The sequence below is a fragment of the Triturus cristatus genome, chromosome 4_1 (genome assembly GCF_964204655.1).
Source record: "Triturus cristatus chromosome 4_1, aTriCri1.1, whole genome shotgun sequence".
NCBI lineage: Eukaryota > Metazoa > Chordata > Amphibia > Caudata > Salamandridae > Triturus > Triturus cristatus.
In genome coordinates, this window is record NC_140585.1 from 78,745,851 (window position 1) to 78,771,554 (window position 25,704).

The 25,704-nt window shown below is 47.0% G+C and overlaps 1 protein-coding gene across 1 annotated transcript in view; it reads left to right on the forward strand.

Annotated features, from left to right (window-relative positions):
• Nucleotides 1-25,704, forward strand: part of CARNS1 (carnosine synthase 1) — a 357,576-nt gene that overhangs the window by 297,035 nt on the left and 34,837 nt on the right. Inside the window, exon 8 of the mRNA XM_085651638.1 lies at nucleotides 22,238-22,469. Within this exon, the coding sequence (XP_085507764.1) occupies nucleotides 22,238-22,469 (232 nt within the window). The remainder of the gene's footprint in view (nucleotides 1-22,237; nucleotides 22,470-25,704) is intronic.

Below are 25,704 nucleotides of genomic sequence, written 5' to 3' on the forward strand. Positions count from 1 at the left end.
TACTGATCTATAGACCCCCGGGACCGAGAGGGGAGTTCAGCCATTCTTTGTTTAATCTCCTAGAGCCCTATTTCGGCTGTGTCCAACTTACCGTTTTGGGAGATTTCAATTTTCATCTGGAAAATTTAGATTCTAGAGAAACTCTTTCCCTTTTAGAGCCACTGGCCGCTTGTGGCTTTCAGCAACTGGTTACCTGTGCTACACACCGGGCAGGTCATATCCTGGATGGGGTGTTCTCGAATGACTCAAGGCTGACGACAGATGTACCGGTACCGTTGGTCTGGTCAGATCATTTAGCGGTCCCATTGCAGCTTCTGGCCTCCCCCGCATATACTAAGCTGAGTGGTCCTAGTAAGAGAGAACCTAAGTGCAATTATGGGAGTATTTCCAATGACACCTTGGCTCCCTTAATTTCTAATTTAGTTACCGGGACAGCAAAGGATGTTAGCACAGCGGCACTTGAATGGATGGTCTCCATCCCGTCGGCGGTGGATGTGTTGGCTCCTGTTTCTTTTCATTATTCGGCCAGGAAGAGACCTTCGGCCCCATGGTTCTCGGAGTCTCTGAGAGCTCTAAGACAAGGTTGCAGGAAGCAGGAAAGGCTATGGAGGGCGAGCTGGGATAATCAGGAGAGGGAAAGACATAAACTTCTCCTTAAGGGATATAAATTGGAGGTTATTAAAGAAAAGCAGGAGTACTTTTCTAAGCTGACCACCGCTCTTACCTCCCCTAGAGAACTCTTTAAGATCGCAGATTCTCTGTGTTCCCTGAAAGTGCCCGACCCTATTCCCAGCTCTCAGGGTCTGTGTGACAAGATTTCCCTTTTTTTTCATTCTAAAATAGCCGATATTTATTCGGCCCTTGAGTTGCAACGGGCTGCGCTGTCGCACCTACCCTCGGTTTTACCTGCTGTGGGTGGTGGAACGGTGGCCTCTTTGGTGAATCTGTCCAACTTTCCACTGCTCTCCTTTCAAAAACTAGACCTACTGTTAAGCAAGATCAGGTCAGGGTCTCCTTTGGACCCCTGCCCCCTCAGAGTCCTTAAGGATTGTCGGGAAGCTCTCCTGCCTCCACTCCTGAGTATCATGAACCGGGCAATACAGGAGGGCACCTTTCCCTCTGTGTGGAAGAGTGCGGTGGTTAAGCCTCTTCTAAAGAAACCAACGTTAGATCCTGAAATCCTTAAAAACTTCCGTCCGATCTCATTGCTTCCTGTGCCTGCAAAGATGTTCGAAATCCATCTGAATGAGCATCTGACGGCATTTTTGGACACCTCGGGTTGTCTAGATCACTCTCAGCATGGCTTTCGGAGACATCATAGCACGGAGTCGGCCCTTACGGTAGTGCTTAATAACATCCGCAGTGAGGTAGATCAGGGCCATTCTGCCCTTCTGGTTTTGCTGGACTTGACAGCCGCCTTTGACACCCTATCTCCCTTGGTTTTAATTTCTCACCTTAGGGAGATAGGGGTGGAGGGTGTGGCCTTGAGCCTTTTGGCTTCCTTCCTTAACCAGAGGGAACAGAGGGTCAAATTGGGTGAATACCTTTCTCCATCCCTTCCGGTTAAATGTGGGGTCCCTCAGGGGTTGGCCTTAAGTCCGACCCTCTTTAACATCTATGTGGCCCCACTTGCCAAGTTAATAAGATCTTTTGGGATGGAGGTGGTGTCATATGCTGACGACACCCAGATTATGGTGTCCCTCTCCCATTCTGGCAGTTCCTCCGCTCTCAACTTTCGGAACTGCATGGAGGCAGTCTCGCATTGGATGATTTATAATTCCTTAAAGCTGAACGGAGAAAAAAAACTAGGTCCTTATCTTTGGGGGAAATAGGGACATCTGGTCCTCTGAGTGGTGGCCCCCTTCTTTGGGAGTTTGCCCTGCCCCCACGGACCTGGCCCGTAACTTGGGAGTTCTGATTGATCCTGCTCTCTCTATGTCTTAGCAGGTTAATAAGACTGTTGCAACCTGTTGGGGTATTATCAGAATCCTTAGAAAGATCAGACACTATCTGTCTCCACATGCTCGCAAACAGATTGTTGTTGCATTGGTCGCCTCTCGGCTTGACTACTGCAACGCTCTCTATGCCGGCGTAAATAAGGGCCTTGTGTCACGTCTGCAAACAGCCCAGAATGCGGCAGCCAAATTTGTGCTTGATGCTCCCAAGTTCTCTACGGCCACTGCTGCCAGGAAGAGTCTGCATTGGCTTCCGATACAAGATAGGATCGCCTTTAAGATTCTGTGCATGACTTACGGAGCTCTATCTGGACTGGGGGCTGAGGGGGTTAAGGACTTATTGTCACCTTATGTCCCGGGCAGAAACCTTCGCTCCCGGGAAAAGCATCTGCTGTCAGTTCCCCGTTTCCGAAGAGTCAAATGGGGAGGGAGGGCCTTTTCCTCTTTAGCACCTAAAATGTGGAATACCTGTCCTATTGAAATTAAAACTCAATATACTGTCCCTATGTTTAGGAAGGCATTAAAGACGTGGCTTTTTGCCAAGGCTTACCCGTAGTTTCGGTTCCTGGTCTGTTTTTGATTTTTTTTTGTGTTAGGCGCCTTGATGCCTTTGGGCTTAGTTGCGCATTATAAATTTCCTTTCATTCATTCATGCTGATACGTTTTTTTGATATAAATAACATAAAACATATGTTTGTTTTTTTTATTAATGAGGGGTGGGTGCGGTTCGTGGTAAAGGGAGTCAAAGGTAATTGAGGGTTTAAGAGTGGGCAGTGATAAAGGGAGGTAAGGATAATTTTAAGATTTGGGGTGGTGTAGGATCAAAAAAGTTTAGGAGTAAATAAAAAAATGGGGGGGGTTGAGGGAAGAGATATTCCCTCCCATAAAAAGAAAAAACTCAATAAATAAATATATATATAAATATATGTGAGTAATTGGGGTGATTGGTTGAGGGGGTGAAAACCTACTCAGGCAGCAATCACAATTCTTGTTTAGGTGAACCACAAAAATCACTAAATTTACCTGTGCTTAACCTGGTAGCTTGGAACAAAGAGTCAGGCTTAACTTAGAGGCAATTTGTGTAAAGTATTTATGCAGCACACAAGCAGTAATAAAGTGTAAACACAACACAAGAAAAATCCCAAAGACCGTCTCTGACAGCCTTTTCAGGCAGTCTATCCTACATGAAAGTGCTGTCGGGAATGGGTATTAAGCCTGTCTCTGCACCACTGCCATTCAAGAGATGCGATTCGGATCACAGCCCCAACGGGATCTAAGATCCTGTCGTAGGCTGTGGTCTTTCCCCCGAGTGCTGAGGGTCTGACCGTCTGCATCATACTACGGTGGTCAGACCTAAGGGCTGTCAGTCTGTCAGACCGCCACTGTCAGCCTGTGGGTGTCAGTCCGACCGACATCATAATCAGGCCGCATGTTTGGCATGCTGAGGATTGTATCTTATGTACTTGGTGCTTGGTCTGTGCGGCTTTACTTTTCAAGGCTTCGCGTCATCTAGTGTTGGTTCCAAAGAGGCTTGCAACTGTGTTGGGAGGCTTCTTGGTGCTGTGCGATGCTCATCATCTGTCCCGATGGAGCTGTGCAGGCATGTGGCAAAGCTTTGAGGAACCTTGCGTTGCTTCACTCCGGATTTGATGGAACCTTCAGTTATGCCAGTAGGAGTTTTCTCTGATGTCCTTGACCTGGGGAGGTACCTCTTGGGGATCGGGAACTCAATCCAGTAGAGGCCAGCAGGGCTCAGGCCAGTTCCGTTGCTGGTCCAGGAAGCGCCAGTGCAGCAGGTCATCTGGGCAGTTGCAGGGAGGCCTATTGGGCTTGTTGTGTCCCTGTAGTTCAGAAAAAGAGGCTTGGAGTCACTCTGCCTGGCATGAAGTGATCAAATTCAGTCTTCCTTTTCAGAGAACAGGGCAGGCCTCAAGCAGCAGGGCAGTCCTTTAGCAGAAGAGCAGTCCTTCTTCAGTAGTAACCACAGGTCCAGTGGTATACTGAAGAGTTTGTTTGGGGGTCAAGTGTGTATACCTGGTGCCACCATTAACGTGGGAGAAATTTCCAGACTCCCCCCCACATCTGGTTCTGAAATATCCTTCTTTCCCCTGCCTAGGTCTGAGGGGTCTGAGGTGACAATAAACTAGTGTGAAGCCCTTTGAAATGCAAATGTGGTAGGTGACAGCTCTGCCCCTCCCATCCTGAAAAGATGTCCCATCCTGACAGCACCTAGTTCCCCTCTGCGCCACGGTCTGGGAGGAATACACAAAATGCCAACTGCCAACTACACTTCATCATTTAACCCAGGACACAGGCTGCAGGCATCAAATGGTTGGGATAAGAAAATGAAAATTTTTTAAAAGTGGCATTTTCAGAATTTTGACTTAAAAATCAGCTTTACTATAAAAGAGGATTTTAGATACACTACCAGGACATGTAAAAGTTAAAAGTACATGTTCAACTTTTTAAACATGATGTGCCCTATCCTATGGGCTGTTTAAGACCTACAATAGGGGTGACTTCTAAGTATTAAAATGGAAGGTTTAGGCCTGGTAGAATGATTGTTTTTTCCTGGGCGTAATGGATGTTTAAAACCGTCCACAGGCTGGAGTGACAGGCCTGAGATGTTTAAAAAAGGGGTACTTAGCTAGATGGCACAAAAAGTGCTGCAGGCCTACTTGTAGCACTCAATTTATAGGCCCTGAGTACATTTATTACCACTTTGCTAGCGGCATATAAGTAAACTAAATGGGCCAACTGGGTGTAAGCCAATTGTATCATGTTTAAAGGAGAGAGCACAAGCACTCAATCACTCGTTAGCAGTGGTAAACTACACAGAGTCATAAAAGCCAACAAAAAAAGGTTAAGAAAACATGAGGGGAGACGGTAAAAAGATGGAGGATGAACCTGTAGAGGAGGCCGAGTCAAACACAACTCCCTCCTGCCAATGCCAGGGTAGACTAATCAATACTGTGATAGGCTTCCCTGCTCAGGCCACAGAACATGGACAATGGGCCTCTTCTGCAGTTTTACTTGTCAGTTCTATGCAACTCTGAACTCAGTTGGATCCCTCTGTTACTACTATTCATAGCCACAGAACCCTTTCTTCTCATCCATACCCTTCTTCTTCTCATCTGTGGACCCAATCTGAGAAGCACCTAAACTTAAATGGCCTGCTCCTGCCACAATGGTGGCTGGGGAGCCGGCCAGGGCTGTGGAGGCCTTCGGGCTCTCCCCATGGCCCCCAACTATTAACATGTTGTGTAGACACCAGGGCACCCATAGTAAAAAAAAAGAAACACCAGCTCCTGCTAGCAGGGCTGGGAAGCTGGCAGAGGCCATAGAGGCCCCGGGGCTCCACCTGCTACCTCCAACAATAAAAAAATCTATATATAAAATAAATAATAAATGAGCAGCAGGAACCGCTCACTTATTATTCACTGCTCCAGATAAGGAGCCCCCATAATGAACTGCGTGGGCTTTGTGTTTATATTTTTGGATTGTGGTGGTGCCCCTAGAAGGGGCCGGCACACTACAAAGCATTTTCTGGAATGTTGGGGGGCTACAGGGAGTGCAGCAGCCCTCTAGCAACATTAAAAAAGCACAATAAGTCTCCTGGGTCCTTTAACTAATGAATCGAGGACAGATTACCATATCTTTTTAAAGCATTCCAAGATGGAGCTGTATTCTCTTCAGCTACAGTGCAGGGGCCCCTTGTGCTCGGTGCTATGGCTACACTTTGTGGCCTGAAAAATGTTAAAAGAAAGTATAGGACTTGGGAGTTCCCTCAAAATAAATATAGATGTTTTATTCAAAAAATAAATATTATAAAGACTTACCTTACATATGCTTAGAATGCATGGTAAAGGCATGCGTGGTATAGGTATCAGTGTGGTAAAGGCTCAAGGAAAAGGCACGCATTACTTCATTCTCATGATATTGGCAGTCAAGACCCTTATATCTTGCATTGTAGTAAGAAAAATTGAGGTGGATGTCTAAGCTTTGCTCCCCTTTCCTTAATATTGATATATTGTCCCAATCGTATTAGTCTTACTGTTTGTAATGTGAGCAAGCTTCACTTGTTCATTTTGGCATCCTGGTAAAATATGATAGACAGATAAAGTATGATAGAAAACAAGTAGTAATATAACATCTTCTCCTTGCAACCTAGAGTACTTCTGTTTTTCCACCCTCACTGCTGTGTAGTTCATGAGGTCTGGAATGGAGGATCCTCAGGGTTTCTCTAGGGCGAAACACGTTGTGTTTGGGAATAATCTCTTCTTGAATTTGCAGTTCTTTTACCTGGATACTTCTTCCTTCATCTGTAGCAGAACCTCAAGAAAGTTATTCCCCACAGAAAGTGTATAGTAGCATATATTTATAGAATAAACTAAACCTCAAAGAACAGTTTTCCAAGATTGTCAGGGAATAAAAGTGGTAAATATAAAGAAACGGTGAGTGTCCCTGTACTAGTGAAGACAGGGTGAACAGGCCAAGAATGGTCGGGTTATCTAAGTGGAATACAAGTAGGCGGGAAACATCGTTTACAATGCAAGCATTTCAACACGTATCATTACAACTAATGTTTTACAACGTGAAATCCATAACAACGCATGTCATTACATCGCATAATCCATTACAACGCATTCCCCAAAGTAACGCCCCGGCGGAGTTAGAATAGTAATTGCATTGTAATGGATTATGTGTTGTAACGACATGCGTTGTAACGACATGCGTTGTAATGAATTTTGCGATGTAAAAAATTATTTGTAATGAAACGCATTGTAACGCGTGTGTTGTAAAGTGTAATATTCCAAGTAGGCAGACTAGGGAAGAAAGAGACTTCCATTTATAACGCTTTGAATCAGCCTGCATGCTGCATGTGCCACCTAAAAAAGCATCTACAGCAAGCACTGATAAAGTCAGCCTTTTAAGCTTTGTATAGTGAATACAGGTTCAACAAAGCTTCAGTATTGCAATACAGGTTCAGCATGGGCAGGTTAGAACAGGCTAAGATTCCCTCCAAAAACAGGTTGCACATGCACCTGCGGAGGTGCATGCTTCTCTCGCTAGGAGAGAAGAAGTATAGCACAGCAATAACGCAGACAAGTGCAGTACAAATAGTGACTCAGAGAATAGTGTGACCACCAAGTAGGAAGGGTGTACATGAATAGCAGCAGTGAGAAACAGAGGTTCGACAAAAAATGGCACGCTCCTCAGGCTGGTAGGGTCTAGATAGCTCAAAGCAGCGGATCACTCTACAGAGATTTGGGTGGGGTTGGAGCTCAGTCAGAATGAGCCCACCACTCAACAAGCACTATCACATTCTCACATATCTTCTGGTTACCTTAAGGCGATGCGCCCCCATAGTAAGATGAACAAATTCAGGGACAGGAAGCAACTACAATCTCTGGAGAAGGACCACTACCAAGGTGAGGCTGCATGAGAACAAGCCAATGCAACGCTGGCTGGCCAAACGCAACACAGTGATTGCCATTCAAGATTATCTCACAATGGAAACACTCTGCTACAGAAGGGAAGCGGTGAGGAAAGATACTAGCATGTCTAACTCAGAAGTAGATTATAGGATAGTCATAGGATCCTGAAAATTTGCCATTGACTAGTTTTGAGCGCACCAGGCAAGAAACATGTTGACCTCATGAGAACATAAGGTTAATTGTTTTTGTTTTGGCTTCTAAGTGTTTTTAATCTTGGCATGAGTTTCTCTCTCCAATAACTCAGGCGGTCATAACCCAGGTATCGACCGAAAGTCATTTATCAACTGCAGACAGGCAATCATAACACAGTTACTGACCGAAAGTCATTTATCAACTGCAGACAGGCAATCATAACACAGGTACCGACCGGAATGAAGTCATTTATTAGCTTTATACAGACAGTCAGTTCAGTTCACACAGCTTTATTCGGTCTTTATAAACAGACCTTTAGAAAATACTTGGCGACCTGGCATTGCCTAAAATTATGGTGCCTCAGGATTAGGAGTATAAATGTTTTCCTCTCCTCAGAATAATTTTTACAAAATAGGATGATATGTAGGTCTGTCTGCACGGCATGGTTATTTCAAGGGCAGGGAGCAAGATCTGTTGGTCTGTATTTGTTTTGTGGATGTCCCAGGAATAACGGGATCATATTCATTCGGAAACGCAATAAGATAGAAGTATGCTGCGTGTTATTTAAACAAGATAGGTAATGGAAACCTTATCCTGGTATTGACTGTACCAGATCATAAGCAATGGAAGAAGGAAGGATACATTTTTTTTCCCTTCGAACGTAATTTAATCTTTGGGTATACAAGTCCGTTATCCATTTCTTTGTAACCTTTTTGCCTGAGTCGGGTCCTGAAAACGTTTTCCCAGCCCTAGGGCTTTCAGTTCAGAATCGACATAATTTAACCACCCAATCCTTTTATAGTAGTTTAAACTACAGCATTCCCTAATGATGGTTTGGGTCAAGTCCACCGTAATTCTCCGCCATATTGAGAGCCACAGGAGGACTGTGGCCAACCTAATAGTATCACTCAAATAGGGAAGTCCCAGTTCAAAATGTAATTTGGGGCTGATTGGGGTAGAGATACATACTTTTTAAAGAAGGAGTCTTCCATTTGCTGTAATGACGCAGCATTAACCATCCCCCAGACACCTGCCCCATATTTTGCCACCGGTTTTGTTTTTGCTAGATCAATATTTTTTATTACTTCTAGTGGACTTCCTCCCAATTTTTTAGCAAATCTCTTAACTGCATTAAGGCTCCTGTGCATACCCTGGCCTCTTTTTTCCAGTAGTTTATACCACAAAAGGTCTTTATCAAAGAGCACTCCAAGGTATGAAAAGGAGTCTACCACCTCGATTTTCTTACCTGCTAGGTGGAAGTGGGAATGTTTCTCACCTTTGGTCGCTCCGGCTACAATTGTAAATGATTTGGATTCATTAACTTTTAGATCGAGGGAGGCCATAAAGATGATATAGGCTTTAACTAGTTTTTGTAAGGCTAACCCTCATCTAGCCATCAATACCGGATCATCGGCGTACGCCAAGATCAGGAGGGGGGATTTGTTCAAATTTTGGCACGTCCAGTGAAAGGGCTGACAGGGAGGACTCAACCCCGTTCGTATAGATCGAAAAAAGGTATGGGGTGAGCACACGCCCCTGTCTTACTCCCTTTTCGATTTTGAAATGAAGGGTGCACTCCCCCTTCCTTCCATACCTTACACAGGCAGTGGCGTTCGCGTAAAGCTGGCAAATGAATCCAATAATCGATGGGTCAATGCCCATACCCTCCATCATGGACCACAGCCTAGAGTGTGATACACAGTCAAAGGCTGATGTTAGGTCCATGAAGGCCATATATAGCTTCCCGCTTTTAGCCTTCGAGTACTTTCCAATAGTTAGGGAGAGGTTTAGGCACTGATGGACTGTTCCCATTCCTCTGCGGAACCCATATTGAGCCTTCATAATTATGCTATGGGATTCTGCCAAGTCCTTAAGTCTAGCCTGGAGAACCCAGCCCATTAATTTAGCAGTGGTATCGAGGAGGGATAAAGGGCAATAATTCTTTGGAGAGCACCTATCCCTTTTTTTTATAAATCAGCACAATGGTACTCTTATTCCATGAAGAAGGTGGACCCACTATCTGGATGCCAATAAACACATTTACGAGTAAAGGGACCCACTTAGCGTAGTTAAGTTGGAAGAGGTCGATTGGTACTCTGTCTGTTCCCAGGGCCTTACCGGGAATACAGGATTCTAGTGCCTTTTGAACCTCGGATACAGAGAAGATTAGCCCTCCGTGAGGTAAAGGTTCTAAACAGCGTACTGGAGTGGGTGAGGAGGTTGATGACCCAAATATTCCCTCAATATGACTCACCCATGCCTCTTCATCTACATGCGCATCTAGTACGGGATCACTGATATCTTTAAAATGGGGAGCATTCACAATTTCCCAAAAGTCTTTGCTGCTACCTGAGATAGCTGCTTGCTCAAGATCTTCCCATGCCTGTGCCCTGAGGTCTTTCTCTCTTGCCCTCCTAGCTAATTTATAATCATTTCGTAGTAGACGAATGTTTGAATGATCTCTGGGGGAGGGTTTTTGGGGCACTTACGAGGGTTATTTTAGCTTTTGAACAGGCCAAATTAAACAACCCCTTGTTAGCAGTAGCATTGGATGACTTCACCCCAGTAAGTGCTGTTTTTATTTTTACCAAGAGGTCAGTGAACCTGATAACCAAATCTGTGGGTAGTAGCTTTTCTCCCAAGCATGCTAGTATATCTTCCTTTATCATCACTAGAATTTCGGAGGGCAAATTTAGTTTTTTGTGCCTGTGGCCATTACAATTGGTAACCGTTTTTCTTAGACAGGTAGACATCTTTTACAGCCTGGTTGTGTTCTTTGGGTTTGGATAAAATATTTAGGTGGATCAATAGCATGGCATGATCACTATAGGGTGAAAATCGAATATACAGACAGTCACAACATAGTTACCGGCAGGTAGTTGTGTCACACAGGCAAAGTACGGGTACTGATGGAAAGTCATTTGTTACCTGCAGACAGGCAGTCACAGTATGGGTACTGATGGAAAGTCATTTGTTACCTGCAGACAGGTAGTCACAGTAAGGGTTCTGATAGGAAGTCATTTGTCACTTGCAGACAGGCACCGCCAAGAAGCCATTAATCAGTCACAAACAGCCACTTATTTTAGGGACTTAAGGGAATCCGTTAAACTGGTGCATACTAGGTAGTCGCTGAGCAGTACAGGCACAGCCACACAGGCCCAACTATACCATAAGTGGTGTCGGAGAGTCCCTCAGCATTACTCTTCACCCGGCCTTCTCAGTTTAGAAAGTCTGTTAACATGGGAGGCTGTCCTTGGGAGCAATGAACAGGAGGCGGATGTAAGTACTCAGCCTCCTGTCGGGAACTGATGTCTGTGGGCGTCCACCCAGGAGTGCCCCTGGAGGGCTGCCACCTTCTGAGACTGCTCTGCTAGACAGGGTCCATTCTATAATTCACATGCGCCCGTGGGCTCAGGAAACAGGTAGAATGCAGCTGGTATAAAGGGGGTTCTCTTTATTTTATTTACAGGCTTACAGAAAACAAAGAGTGTCCCACCAGCTCTCTCTAGAAAATATTCATCACAGAAGCTATGAACCCTCCTCGTTACACGCGGTGCAAAGGGAAGTCCTTATATTAATATACGTGATTTTTTGCTTCATGGCCTCTCCAAAGAGAGGCTGGATGTAGAAAAGAGGTAAGAGATTATTGTTTGCTGTCAGGTTCTGGCCTCTGTCCGGTAAATTACCTACGGAGGTGGAGGAGAAATCATTTACAGCATTAAGGGGCAAATTGACAAGCCCCTTACAACAGATTTGCGACGCCGTCGCTATTTAGTAAGTGCCTCATCAATTCCAGCGGGCTCTGGACACATTGGAGATATGTGTCTGGTTCAAATAGAAACCGAGTGGTAGACCTACCCCACACCGCTGGACCCGGGTAAGGTCCCGAAGAATTGCCACTGATCCCCCTGACAAATAGGCGAGAAACATGTTGACCCACCAGGAGTAGAACGCCCTTCTTGTGACCCATTATAGTCAGATAGTCGCCCCCCCCCCCTTTTTAATCAAGCAGGGACCCTGCGAGAATAAAGGATCCCCGACCTGTTTTAATCATCCTACTCACTACTACATCCAAACACACTAGGGCCCTCACACTCACGGCACCAAACGGCAAGGAACAAAAGATCTCCGATAAAGAGCCCCTTTATGGGTGCCTGTCGGGTATTGCAGCGCTGACCCGACGAGGAGCAGGCCCATATGATGAAGCATGACAACTAGCTTGCTGGGTGTGCGAGGGCACTAGTTCTGAAAGGAGGAATTCCTCTCCTCCCACTACTCAACTGACAGGTCAACCTGCCTCAAGTGACTATAGCTAGGTCTCTGACCAGGATTTTTAAGGCACCAAGGAACTTTGTACCCTTCTTCCTTTTGACAGTCTAGGGCATGTACGCTGGACCTTACCAAAAGCCCATTGTCCCCTCTCTTTGGAATAAATACCTGTCAACAGATATACATTTTCTGGGTCGTCACATAAATCACCCGAGTCAACCCCAAGCCCTGTACAAATCACCCATCACTTCGGCTTGAATCTGAAGACAGGGAGGAGAAGGGAAAGTGTTGAATGGTGTGTGTTCAACCAGTAACTTTTATCGAGAGCTCTCTCTCTCTCTCCAAAAGTAGCCAGGGATCTGACAATCATGCAGAAGCAGGGAGAGACTCCGTTGTGACGGAGTAACCTGCCCACTGGGATCTAAATCAGGTCCTGTATTTTTTGGCTACTCTGGACCGCCACTGAATCACTATCGAAAAATCCCACACATTACAGAAAAATAGAGAAGCAAGTATACAACTCTTACACAAAGGACAAAGTACTTGATTTCAGTCACAAACAATTTGTTTTACAAAAATCAAAAGTTTAATTTTAATGGGCAGGTTGTAACTTTTCAATATTGGGTTTCATTCTACAAGTCGCAGTGCTACGCTAGACTCTTGCAGATCACTTGGTCCTTTTTGCTCTCAATGTATGCTTTTTTGTTGACACATGCCAGCACTTCATTTCCCAATCATCAATACCAGATTCTGTTTGCTCTACTTACTCAGGTCCCATGAATCAAGGTAGGGATACCAACTTGATGGTCAGTCTCTGATTTTTTATAGTATTAAAACGTTCATTTTTAAATTCAGCTTTTTTATGTGCACATAGTTTATTAATCTGCTTAAATTATTTAGTTTTCTAAACACTCACAGGCCTCCTAAGTATGTCTCACGGACCCCTAGAGGTTCCAAACCATGGGTTAAGAACCCAATGTAGAGAAATGCAGACAAGCAGTCATTGCCACCTCCATTGATAATAAATAATTCAAGAGGACTGTGCCAGGCAGTCAAAGCCAGCCCCATTTTTATCAAAGAAGGCGCGTTCCATCTGCACTTGTCCTAATACCCTGTTTGCGGTCTGGATGTGGAGTCTGATATGTTTTTTATCAGTTCTTAAGAATGTGCCTAAGGCAACACTGTTGTTTATTCTCCCTCTAACTGTGTCGACAATTTCTTGTTTAATGTGCTTTACCGGTTCTGTCAGATCCACCTGTCCGTATGATAAATAATCCATTAGATTCATGAGTTTTAGAAACTGTGTTCTTCTTGTCCTCTGTTGGAACTTGGGTCCTGTCATCCCGCGGTGTAAATATACTTAGCAGAAGAGGGGTTTTCTTTGTACAAAACTCTGATTTCGTTGGTATGACTCAGAAAGGGATCAGATCGGATTGGTTGAGGATCTGGTTGAGTTTATGAACAAAGAGAATGAGAAGAAGGGCGTCGTTCACAAAACGGAATAGGCATCCTCCACACAGCGGATTACACTTCCTTCTAGGTCACTACATTTACCAGTGAAGCTCCTCTGCAAATCATTTTAGCTATCCTAAAACAAGACTTCATTCTCGGCGCTCTGAACATCTAAGGTGATGAGCCATCTAAATCCAACAGGCAAGGTTTCGTCGAGGGCATGGATGGACTAGATTTCATCAACAAATAGCCCCCCCCCCATGATCCCCCTCCCCCTGGGCAATTATAGACTTAGTTTATTGCGCTCCTTTATGCCTGAACTAAGTGGAAAGCATGTACCATGTTTTAGTTACCTATCTGAAAGAAACACATTAGTTAGATTCCTCACCTTAGAATATCCCCAGGCGTCAGGCTGGATCCGGATAGATTTTTCGTCAGCAATACCCTTTGCGCGTCGCTAGGCGTCGTCTGCGGCTCCGCGTCCGTCGTCGGCGTCGTGCGCCGGAATAAGGTCGTCGGAGTACTTAGACGCCGCCCTCGCGCGCTGACATCAGTTCTTCTTTTTTCCGCGCCAAACAGCGCCGATCCGGAAAGAGCTTACCCTTTTAGTCACTTTTTGACTAAACTTTTTGGACTCTTTTGTCTACTCTCGTCGACTCCAACTGGTGCCGGTAGGATGCCTGGATTTAAAGCCTGTGACTCCTGTCACCGACTGATGTCGGTAACGGACCACCACTGCCGGTGCCTTTACTGCCTTGGGGCCGACCACGATGTGGAGTCGTGCCTCGACTGCCGGGCCTTCACCTCGAAGGCTAGGCGGGAGCGGTCCCACAAGCTTCTCGAGCTCTGGCACTCGGCTCCGCGCCGTTCACGGTCCCGATCGCGGAGCTGCAGCCACCATCACCGCTCGTCGGGTTCCAAGTCTTCGGGTAAGTCGAAGCATAGTAAGAAGTCCAAGAGACGACATCACTCTTCAGACTCCCCTCGCCGGTCGCGAGACTCGGTCGAGGGTCCGGGTGGTACCACCCCCGTGGAGCCGCAGGAGCCGCGTCCGTCCCCATACCCGCCGGTCCCTGGGACTGACGCGACTCCGGTGGAGATCAGTGCCTTCCTCTCGGCCATGAGGGGCCTGGCTCCGCCGTTAACGCCTGCCCGCGCGCCTTCGGGCCCCGCGGGCTCGACTGGGAGGCCTAGCGAGCTGGCGGCTCCGGCCCCGTCGTCGACTTCGGTCCCGACGCCGCAGGTCCCCGTGGGATCCAGGCCTGGATCTCAGTCGATGCCGGTCGACCTCACGACGCCTCCTCCGCTGGCGTCGACACCGGTCTCACCCCCAGCGCCGTCTCCGGACGATGCCGTTCCCCGATGCGGTGCCGTCCGGCGCCGCATCCGACACCGATGGTTGACCATTTCATCTTCCGCCCGGCTCCGATCATTCCCCCTGTTTATCAGGAATCGGATGACGGTGGCGACTGGGAGGGGTCTGATGACCCTCTGGCCCGCCAGGGTCAGTTATCACAGGACTGGGCAGATGAGCTGGGGGATGCCAGTGTCCTTGACACCTCCCCTGACACTGGCTTCATCTCTCCTCCGACCGTGGCTTCGGAGAAAGGTGCTACCTTTTCTGGGGCGTTGCGTAAGGTGGCCGAAGCCCTGGAGCTCGAGCTTCCTACTGTGGCCGTGAGGACTAACCTCCTCACTGAAGTGCTCCAACTGTCAGCAAGCTCCTCGGAGCCTCTGCTGCCGTTTAGCAAAGCGCTGATGGACGTTCTGAAGGGCACCTGGTCCAAGCCCTCCACAGTACCTCCTGTGGACCGGAACGTGGCCCGGCGCCACTGCCCTGCACCGGGCGACCCCAGTTTCCTGTACCAACACCCCACACCTGAGAGCCTGGTTATCCAGGCCTCTACTTCCCAGACCTCCTTCCCGTCCGCTCCCCCGGATCGGGAATCCAAGAGACTGGAGCAGTTTGGCAAAAAGCTGTTCTCCTCCCTTAGTTTAGGGCTGCGGTCTATTAACACCGCTTGGCTCTTAGACCGTTACTCCCACTCTCTGTGGGATACGGTGGAGGACGTGCTGCCCCTGTGTCCGGAGGAGGCCCGAACGCGGCTCGCCCAGGCTCTTGCCGAGGGGCAGGATGCAGCACGCTATGCCATTCGATGTGCTTTGGACACGACGGACTCGCTAGGCAGGGCAATGTCGTCCACAGTGGCGCTTCGTCCTCACGCCTGGCTGCGGTCCACGACGTTTTCTGGGGATGTCCAGAGTACCCTCATGGACATGCCCTTTGATGGCAGTCGCCTCTTTGGTGACAAAGCGGACAGTGCGCTGGAATGCTTTAAGGACTCCAGGGCTACGTCCAAGTCCTTGGGTCTCTCGGCCCGCGCACGCAAACTTCTGCTTTTCGCCCCTTTTGTGGCCAAGGAAGGGGCGCCCCCTCACATCTGCGTAGCCACAGGCCGCAGAACCAACCTCCACGCGGAAGTGGATTCCACCGGGGCGGTACAGGGGGACAACATGCCAGTCCATCCACATCCACCCCAGCAGCATCCGCCTCAAAGCCCTCCTAGTCCGTGCTTTCCGGCCCATTTCACGCCAGTGAAAGGCAGAGTTCGCCATCACCTGCTCCACTGGCGTTCCATCACTTCAGACAGGTGGGTGCTGCAGATCGTCCGAAGGGGCTACTCCCTCCCCTTCGAGACGACCCCTCCAGCCATGCCACCGCAGTTCCACCGCATGTCAGGGGTTCACTTGAATCTTCTACGGGAGGAAGTTGCGGCCCTCTTGGCCAAAGGGGCTGTCGAGTGCGTTCCTGGTCCAGAAGTAGGCCGTGGTTGTTATTCCCACTACTTTCTGGTTCCCAAGAAGAGCAAAGGCGGCCTACGCCCTATCTTGGACCTCAGGAGTGTCAACGCCTTCCTCCGGAAGGAAAGGTTCAAGATGCTCACCTTAGCTCAGGTTCTGGCTGCCCTAGACCCTGGAGACTGGATGGTAGCGTTGGACTTGCAGAACGCTTATTGTTACATCCCCGTCCTGCCGGCCCACCGGCGTTACCTGCGGTTCACGGTGGGTCAGGAGCATTTTCAGTTTACCGTGCTCCCCTTTGGCCTCACCAGTGCCCCTCGGGTGTTCAAGAAAGTGATGGCGGTGGTCGCAGCTCATCTGCGCAGATCAGGGTTCCAGTCTTCCCCTATCTCGACGACGGGTTGTTGAAGGCGGGCTCGCCCCAGCAAGTCGTCTCCCACCTCCAGACTACGGCCGACCTCCTGCATTTGCTGAGGTTCTCCATCAATGTGCCGAAGTCGCATCTGAGTCCCTCCCAAACGCTCCTCTTTATCGGGCGGTTCTGGACTCGGCACAGTTCCGGGCTTATCCTCCGGAGCAGCGGGTCTGGGATATTCAGGCTCTGATTCCCATCTTTCGGCCTCTATCCCGGGTTTCGGTCAGGTTGGTGCTGCGGCTTCTGGGTCTGATGGCCTCCTGCATCCTGTTAGTGCATCACGCCAGGTGGCGAATGCGGGCTCTGCAGTGGAACCTGATGTTTCAGTGGGACCAGCATCGGGGCAACCTGTCCGACCACATCTTGATCTCGGAGGGCACTGCAAGGCAGTTGCAGTGGTGGCTCACGGACCACGATTGGGTCAGTGGCAGATCCTTCTCCCTACCCCAACCGGAGCACGTAGTAGTGACGATGCGTCCCTCCTGGGATGGGGGGGCCACATGGGGGAGGCAGAGATCAGAGGACTCTGGTCTCCGGCGGAGTCTCTGTTCCATATCAACCTTTTGGAGCGGAGGGCAATCCGACTTGCACTGAAGGCATTCCTTCCCGCTGTCCGGGGAAGTGTAGTGCAGGTGTTCACGGACAACACCACCGCCATGTGGTATTGCAACAAACAGGGCGGGGTGAGGTCGTGGACCCTTTGTCAGGAGGCTCTGCACCTCTGGACATGGCTGGAACATCATGGCATCACCCTGGTGGTTCAACATCTGGCGGGCTCTCTGAACGCCAGAGCAGACGAACTCAGCCGCCGGTGCATGATGGATCACGAATGGCGTCTAAACTCGGACGTGACGCTAGGCCTTTTTCGGCAGTGGGGAGAGCCTTGGTTAGATATATTCGCCACCGAAGAGAACGCGCAATGTCAGCAGTTCTGCGCGTTGGAGTTTCCAAGGCGGCACGCGCTCGGGGACGCCTTTCGTCGTGAGTGGAGTTGCGGTCTGTTCTACGCCTTTCTGCCTATACCACTTCTGCCCAGAGTGCTGAAGAAGATCAGGCGCGACCGGGCCCAAGTCATCTTGGTGGCTCCGGATTGGGCACGAAGGTACTGGTATCCTGAGCTACTCAGTCTGTCGATCGATCCCCCGATACGACTGCCTCTTCAGGAGGACCTTCTGTCGCAGCAGCAGGAGATGGTCCTCCACCCGAACCTGTCCAGTCTCCACCTGCATGCATGGAGATTGAGCGGCAACAGTTGATGCCATTTGACTTGCCTCCTGAACTCTGCGATTTGATTCTGACAGCCAGGTGTCCCTCCACAAAATCGGTATACGCCTGCAGGTGGAACAAATTTGTGGCATAGTGCACAACAAAGGCTGTGGATTCCCTTTCCGCCCCTCTTTCTGAGGTTCTCCTCTTTCTTCTTTCAATGGCCCAGCGGGGCTCTGCTCTGGGCACTCTTAAAGGTTATCTTTCAGCTATCTCTGCTTTCTGACGGCTTCCTGATCAGCCTTCTCTTTTCAAATCCCCTGTTGTTTCTCACTTCTTCAAGGGCATTACTCACATGTTTCCTCCTGTCCCTTTCGTAATGCCTCAGTGGGATTTGAACCTGGTATTGACATATCTGATGTTCTCTCCCTTTGAGCCACTTCATGATTGTCCCCTTCGTCTTCTGACTCTTAAGACTGCTTTCCTGGTTGCCATCACCTCTGCTAGAAGGGTGAGTGAGCTCCAGGCTCTATCTTCTCAGCCTCCTTTTCTTTCTGTCCATCCGGACAAAGTTGTTCTCCGGACTCGTCCTTCCTTTCTTCTTAAGGTGGTGACTGCCTTTCACATCGGGCAGTCTGTCACGTTGCCCACCTTCTTTCCGCCTCCGCATCCTGCGAAAGAGGAGGAGAGGCTCCACCGTCTGGACCCAAAACAAGCGCTGTCCTTTTATTTGGACCGCACCAAGCAGTTCCGGGTGGATGACCAGCTCTTTGTGGGCTACGTGGGCGCTAAGAAGGGGAGGGCAGTACACAAGCGGACCATCTCTCGATGGGTCGTATTGTGTATCAAAGCTTGTTATTCCTTGGCTAAAAAGGAACCTCCTGTAGGGCTGAGGGCCCATTCCACTCGGGCCACGGCGGCGACAACTGCCCTGGGTCGGGGAGTCTCTTTGCAGTACATCTGTCAGGCGGCAACGTGGGCCTCGCTGCACACGTTTGCTAAGCATTATTGCCTGGACAGCCAAGTCCGGAGAGACGGCTTCTTTGGCCGTTCTATTCTCCAGGACTTTCTGGTGTGATCTTGGTTCGCAGACCCACCACCGGGGTTGGTATTGCTGAGGTATCTATTCTAAGGTGAGGAATCTAACTAACGTGTTTCTTTCAGATGAACAAGTTACTTACCTTCGGTAACGATATATCTGTAAGAAACATTAGTTAGTTAGATTCCTCACCGACACACCCATCCTCCCCATTCTGCGAACCGACATCTAGGGTAAAGGTTATCCTTTTCAGGGCCCTAGACTTTTTTGGCACCAGTTTCGGTCTCTTGCATGGCTGTGCGTTCCTGGCGTGGAAAGCTATGTACAAGAACTGACGTCAGCGCGCGAGGGCGGCGTCTAAGTACTCCGACGACGTTATGCCGGCGCACGACGCTGACGACGGAAGCGGAGCCGCAGATGACGCCTAGCGACGCGCAAAGGGTATTGCTGACGAAAAATCTTTCCGGATCCAGCCTGGGGATATTCTAAGGTGAGGAATCTAACTAACTAATGTTTCTTACAGATATATTGTTACCAAAGGTAAGTAACTTGTTCTTTTCGTTGAGACTGAGAGTTACAAAGGATCCTAGCCTACAGGCTGAACAGGGGCAGCTTATCGCATAGAGGAGTTAGAACAAAATCCAGGTGGGCATTTTCACTCAAACTCTACCTGCCAATATATTAATGCAACTGTAGTCAAAATCATAGTGGGCCTCGACTCATTTGCATCCGCAAGGTTGATCTGTGGACGGACTACAGCAGTTCACTAAGGTCTCCAAGAAATTCAATGTAATGAAAAGATGCACTGGGAGATGTTGGAACAAATCAATGTAAATGGTTTTTTTAATGGTTTTTTGCATATTTTTTCGGGGCTATAAATCAGCCTATATTGGAGAGAATATGGTGTATGCCCATATCTGCATAGCTGAGACTGAAACTTCTACACAGGAATTCGCCTGTCTCTGTGAGGAACTGGTGTCCCAAAGCCCAGTGCATAAATCATCTGACACGTCACAAGATCTTTGTGATAACCCCAGAGCAGATGTAAACAATACAGTTGACTACCGGAGGGCAAATATTGCCTTTTGGCCTACGCACATTGAAGGTACTGCTAGCCGAAACCGTTTCCCTGCTCACCTCTGTGAGTTCACCCAAGCAATGAATCAGACATTTGAAAAATCCTGAAGTCTTTCGAAAAAAACACTCCAGTTCTTAGGACAAATTTAATGCTAAGGTTATTTCATCTAGTCCTCCCAATACTTACACCGATTATCACCTGCTTAAATAACGCCTTCAGCTCTGGGCCCTTAGTCCTTCAAGCATGTAGTCATCTCTGAACTTTAAAGAAACCCTCTGCTAACTTTGACAGCCTTGTCAAATCTAGGTCACAATTTACGTTGCTAAGGCACTGGAAACAGCTGTGAGTTGCCGACTCTCCATAAACCTCAAGGTAAATGGCCTTATGTGATTACCAGTCAGGATTCAGAACCGAGACAATGCCATTGAATATTAGGCAAGAATCACTCAACTCTCAAAACCAAAGTAACCCGTTTGCCCAAATTCTATGAGCCCTCACAGCTTTATAGACTGCTAGTGCTCATAGACTAGGAGGCAACGTTGACTGGCGTTAGTGACACAGCTCTGGAATGGTTTGCTTCCTTTAAAATCACACTGCCCAAGTTAAACTCTCCAATCCTCTTCAATTCTGACATGGCTCAACGCGCCTATATTGTTGATAAAAGGCCAGTGCTAAATGGCACCATATTCAAGTGCTAAAAGCCAGTGATTTGTTCACACCAAGACTTTCAGATTCATCATCTACATCTACAAATATCGAGGTGGTCTTCCACCAGCACATTCTAACCTTCATCTGGGCTGTTGTCAGGTATTCTTATGATTAGCAGGGTTTTTAGGTATTATTATTTTTCTCTGTGTAGCCTAAACTGCGAAGATTTGAGATCTTGATTTACAGGCCTGAACCTTGGAATACAGTACATTTTGCAATAAATGTTGATGGACACCTGCAATTCGTGGGTGTCCATTGTTTGCCACATTAGGGTATAAGCATCTCCCTCCTAGCCATATTGGCCTGGTTTAGTCACCACATTTGGGTGGAAACAGCTGTGTTCCCCGCTTTAGTCCAAACAGCAGTGTATTGACCAAAGTTTCCCTTCTTCTCGGCCAGACCAATGAATCATCACCTGAGGGTAGAGGTGTTTGTTTTGCCACAATTTGTACCGTTATCCCGCACCATCAGGAGGAAGTGACTTGTAAGGGGTCACAAGATTAAGATGTAAGTGGCCCTTTACCCCAGCCGTTAGGCATCCACATACAGCCATAAGTGGGCTGAGGTAGCTTCTTTCCCTGGTATTTCAACATTAAGACACCTACTCAGTTAATGTGGCATCACATTATTCTGAAATGGTTTCTTCTCTTCCAGGTGGTATCCACAAATCAATACTATAGGAAGGGAATGGGGTTTCTACCCAGCTGGTTTTCATACGTCAAAAAATCGGGTAGCGTGTGGCAGCTGTTACCGCTAGCCACCAGTAGTTCGTGTTCCAAGCATGGGGCTGATTTCTGTGTCCTTTTGTGGTCCTCATACCAGTGGATGCTTGGGTTGGAATTAGAACGTGTATAGCGCTGCTGGTTTACCGAGGTTGATTTTCCATGTCCAAGTGGAATCGTAGCCTGACTTTGTCTTTTATAGACAGGATATCAAGGGTTACCAATTCATAAGTTCAGCAGCCCTTCTCTCTTGATTTCTCTGTAATTTGTTTCATTTTCTCCTCTTTTCTTTAGAAATAGTTGCTGTGGTTGCTGTGTGATGAAAGGAGAAACTAAGGGTGGCATTAGAATGAAAGGAAATAAACCTGTTATTTTGCTTCTATATAGATGAACTCTTTCAAAATGTCCACCCTCTAACACACACACATACACACTTTGATATCACTGGAAAGCTACTTTGGAAAGTGTGTAATTCAGCAGTTCCTTCATCTTACAATGTTGGAGATGGGAGGACAGAAGCCTGCGAGTAGACATGACATGAGTGGAGCTGGAGGTTAAATGATTGGCATATGAAATTGACTGCGAGTGTGCATGAATAGAACATTTGTTTCAGATTTCTTTAATTTCAAATGACAGCAGGGTCTGATTAATGCTGAAGGCCCAATGGTGAGTAGATGAAAATCTGTCTTGTCAAAGGTAATATTGTGCTGAGGAGTTTGTGTCAAAGAATGATGCTTAAGGTTCTGTTGTGTGATGAAACTATGGATGGTGAAAAACCTTCTGATGAGCAGCATATCAAGGAACAGCAGGGGTTGAATTTAAGGCCTGAAAGAGACTAAGTGTGATTGTTGTAACATCTTGAGCTTTACCTGGGAGGAAGGGATGCGATTGTCTCGTCCTGATGATCAGAGAGTGGTGTTCTAACTCATGCAGCTTTTCCCATATGCTTCTGTTCCTGCAGGTGATTTGTGCAGTAGGCAGAGCTGATAAACCGCTGAGCCATCAGACGTTGGTTCCGCAGAGTCTGGAGACTACGCTGCTGCAATGTGGGGTAACTGATGAGGCCCAGAGGAAGGCCATTCACCTCCAGGTCATGGACAAGTCCCAGGCAGCTATGGCAGCTGTGATTGAGATGGAGAAGGGACTGACCAGTGAGCAGCGAGGAGCCAGGAGAGCACAGACCGATGTGATTGGTGAGGATGATAGAGACAAGCTAGCCGACATCTAGACTTCTAACTTGGGTTACCTTGCAAATAATGGCATTTTCAGAAATTATATTTGGAGTTTCAATAAAAATGTCCCTGCTGAGCAGGAAGGATGATATTAGAACGTATGTCAGTTTTCCATATTAATCGTAGTTTGAAATCATTGTATCAAGAACTCACACTTATTGCAGCACTATAGCACTGGGAAGAAATTCTGATGCCAGTACTGGTGTCATGAATAAAGGAGTGAGATATATGGAGCTGTTACTTGTATCAGTTAAAATGGAGGAAAGAGGGCTGACTTCTTTGTTTACGCCGGTGTATGGTTTTGGTGATAGACTGGAACCCATGAGATGCCTAAAACACAGCCATCCTCGAAAGATGAATATACCATTCTGCCATCCTCAGATTGTCCCACAAGCGCCATCAAACATGCGATGCTTAAACTTCGCTGCCATACTCAGATGGTCCATGAGTACCATGGACCATAAGATGCTTAAAGCACACTGCCATCATCAGATGGTTCACGAGTACCATGAGATGTTTAAACCCACACTGCCATCCTCAGATGGTTCTCGAGTACCATGAATCATGAGATGCTTGAAGCACACAGCCATCCTCAGATGGTTCACAAGTACCATGAACCATAAGGTGCTTAAATCACACCATCATCCTAGCATTGTCCATGAGTACTATGAACCATGAGATGATTAACCCACACTGCCATTCTCGCCATCCATAGCCTTGAACTATGAGACACTTAAACCATGCTGTTATCCTCAGATGTATTATATGGCTACAATGGTTCTGTCGTGGAAATACAATTGCTTTGGGATGTTCACAATATAAATACATTACATGTAACATGTATCCATGATTTAGGAAGAGAAAGAACAACACCCAAGCGAAAGTTTCAATCAATATTTTAAGAAGTAACAAATAAATTGGGCTACAATGGTACAATTGAAAGAATTGTGAAAGAGGGGTGACATGTAGAAGTAAATACAGACAATACACTTAGTACACTTAGTATAACAAATAAAGGAATAGTTGGGAAAGTGCGATTTTCGGTAAAGTCCATATGATTGATCGCATACGCCTCCTGTTCATATGTGAATAGGCTTTTGAACTGAGACGTTGCGTAGACTCTTAGTATGCGTCGACGTTTCGACCCTATGTAAGGCGCAAAAAAATGTTTAAGCGTCACGGCGGGTCTTCTTCGGGACGGAGGAGTGTATGTAGCCTGCGGAGTAAAAGAACTTCTTTAAGGGTGTGTGCTAATGCGAACAAGTAATTAAATCAGTGTTCAGAAAGGTAATGATGCTTACCCTGCGCAAGAGTCATTAATCACTGCGCGTGTATTATGCTTCTTTTTCCAAAAAACGGGGTAGATTTATGTTTAACCTGTGGGGTAATAATATCAAATATCAATGAAGTGATAGCTATTTACAAGGACCGGACAAACTATGGGCTTTAACCAAGCTCAGACAAATAAATCAGGCTTTGTGCAAGTGCATATGTGGCTCAGTGTACAAATAAAGAAGCGCCCCAGAAAAAGTTGCTCCCAACATGAGGAACTAGCACGTTTCTAAGCAATTAATTCCTTCATGCCAGTGAGGTGATTTAGCTGAAGCAAAAAAGAGAGGGATTTGAAGCCGAGCCTGTTTGGGAAGAAGGTCAAAAGCCAGGTGGTTGTCTATTTAAAAGCGAAAGTGAGGGATTTAAAGAGGAGCCTGTTTAAAAGGAAGTCAAAGGACAGCTTAATAATTGCTGTTTGTCTATTCATGCCAGTCGGGTGATTTAAAAGTGAGGCATTTAATAAAGAGCTAGTTCGGAGGTAAATAATTTCCAGCATGAACATGATACACAGTTAATTAGAACATACCGAGTCAAACAGGTTTGGCAAAAGTCCAAGTAGTTAATTCTTTCAGTCAGTCGGGTGATTTACTGCAAAGAAAGTGAGGCATTTAAAAGAGGAGTCTGTTTTAGATTTACAGAAAGTCAAGGGCCAGGGGGTTAAGACACTTACCACGATCTGCTGAAAATGACATCTCTCCAGCTCTCAGTGCGAAGCAATACTGAGGCAGGAGAATGGAGCCTGTTTATGTATGCAGGTGAGCGTGGCTTTGACGCGCCGAAAAAACCTTGATAGAATTCAACACCATCACTCTGAACAAAAAACTTGAAAAACTTAGCAAAGACATTAGAGCATATGATAAAAAATTGACTTATACATACTTGAGTGAGGACCACTACGAGCAGGATTCACAAGGCTTCTACACCACTCGTGGAAGACAAGGATATCGCACATACGCTAATCTATCCAATTCATCATTTGGCAGTGGATCGGATAGTGGAAGTGAAAGACCAAACACAAGTACAAATAGTAGACTCTATCAACAAGAAACACGTTTTCAAGATCAACAGGGACAACGCTTCCACGACCCACAAAGCAGTGCTTTTTTAGGAGAGCACACATGGATGAACAGGGACACCAACTGGGAGAGACCGTCAAGATGGAACCCGAGGACAAAACAGACCACGCGGGAACACAAGAGTAAGATTCCAGAGGAACGACAATCATGGAGAGATCAACACCAGACGACAGACCTACAAGTGGTGATAGAAGAAGAAAACAACGGGGAACAGGAGATAACACCCAATGAAGATAGATGCCACATAATTCACCAGTAACCGTTGTAAATAATCACAATCTTGATATCCTTGAATGTAACGGTATTACAATTACCACCGGAGCTACACAAGAGTCCGCACCTACATCGATCGAGATGAATACCTTAGTCATCACCACACCAGATGAACACGTCATGAACGTCCTCACTCCACCAGATGAACACACAATGAACTACGTCATTGAAGGACAAGAAGACTCCACATTAGATATAAGTGTCGATCTGCAGGACATGCAACAGATTGAAGAAGAGGATGACGCCAATTTTGAATATCTTGGATATTCCATTGATGATCAGGAAGACTTCCCCATGCCAGGAAATATTAACACAACAGAAGTGACGTCTGAAATAACCGGACACGGATCATCAACTAGCTCAAGCGATCCCATAATCAACATCTCAAACCATATATTGACACAAAGCGAATACAACATACTTTGCAAAGGTTTATCATTCATTCCAACCACCGCTCCAAACTATTTTAATATCAAGCTTGAACTCCAGCAATTCTTCCGAAAAATACGCTTAAA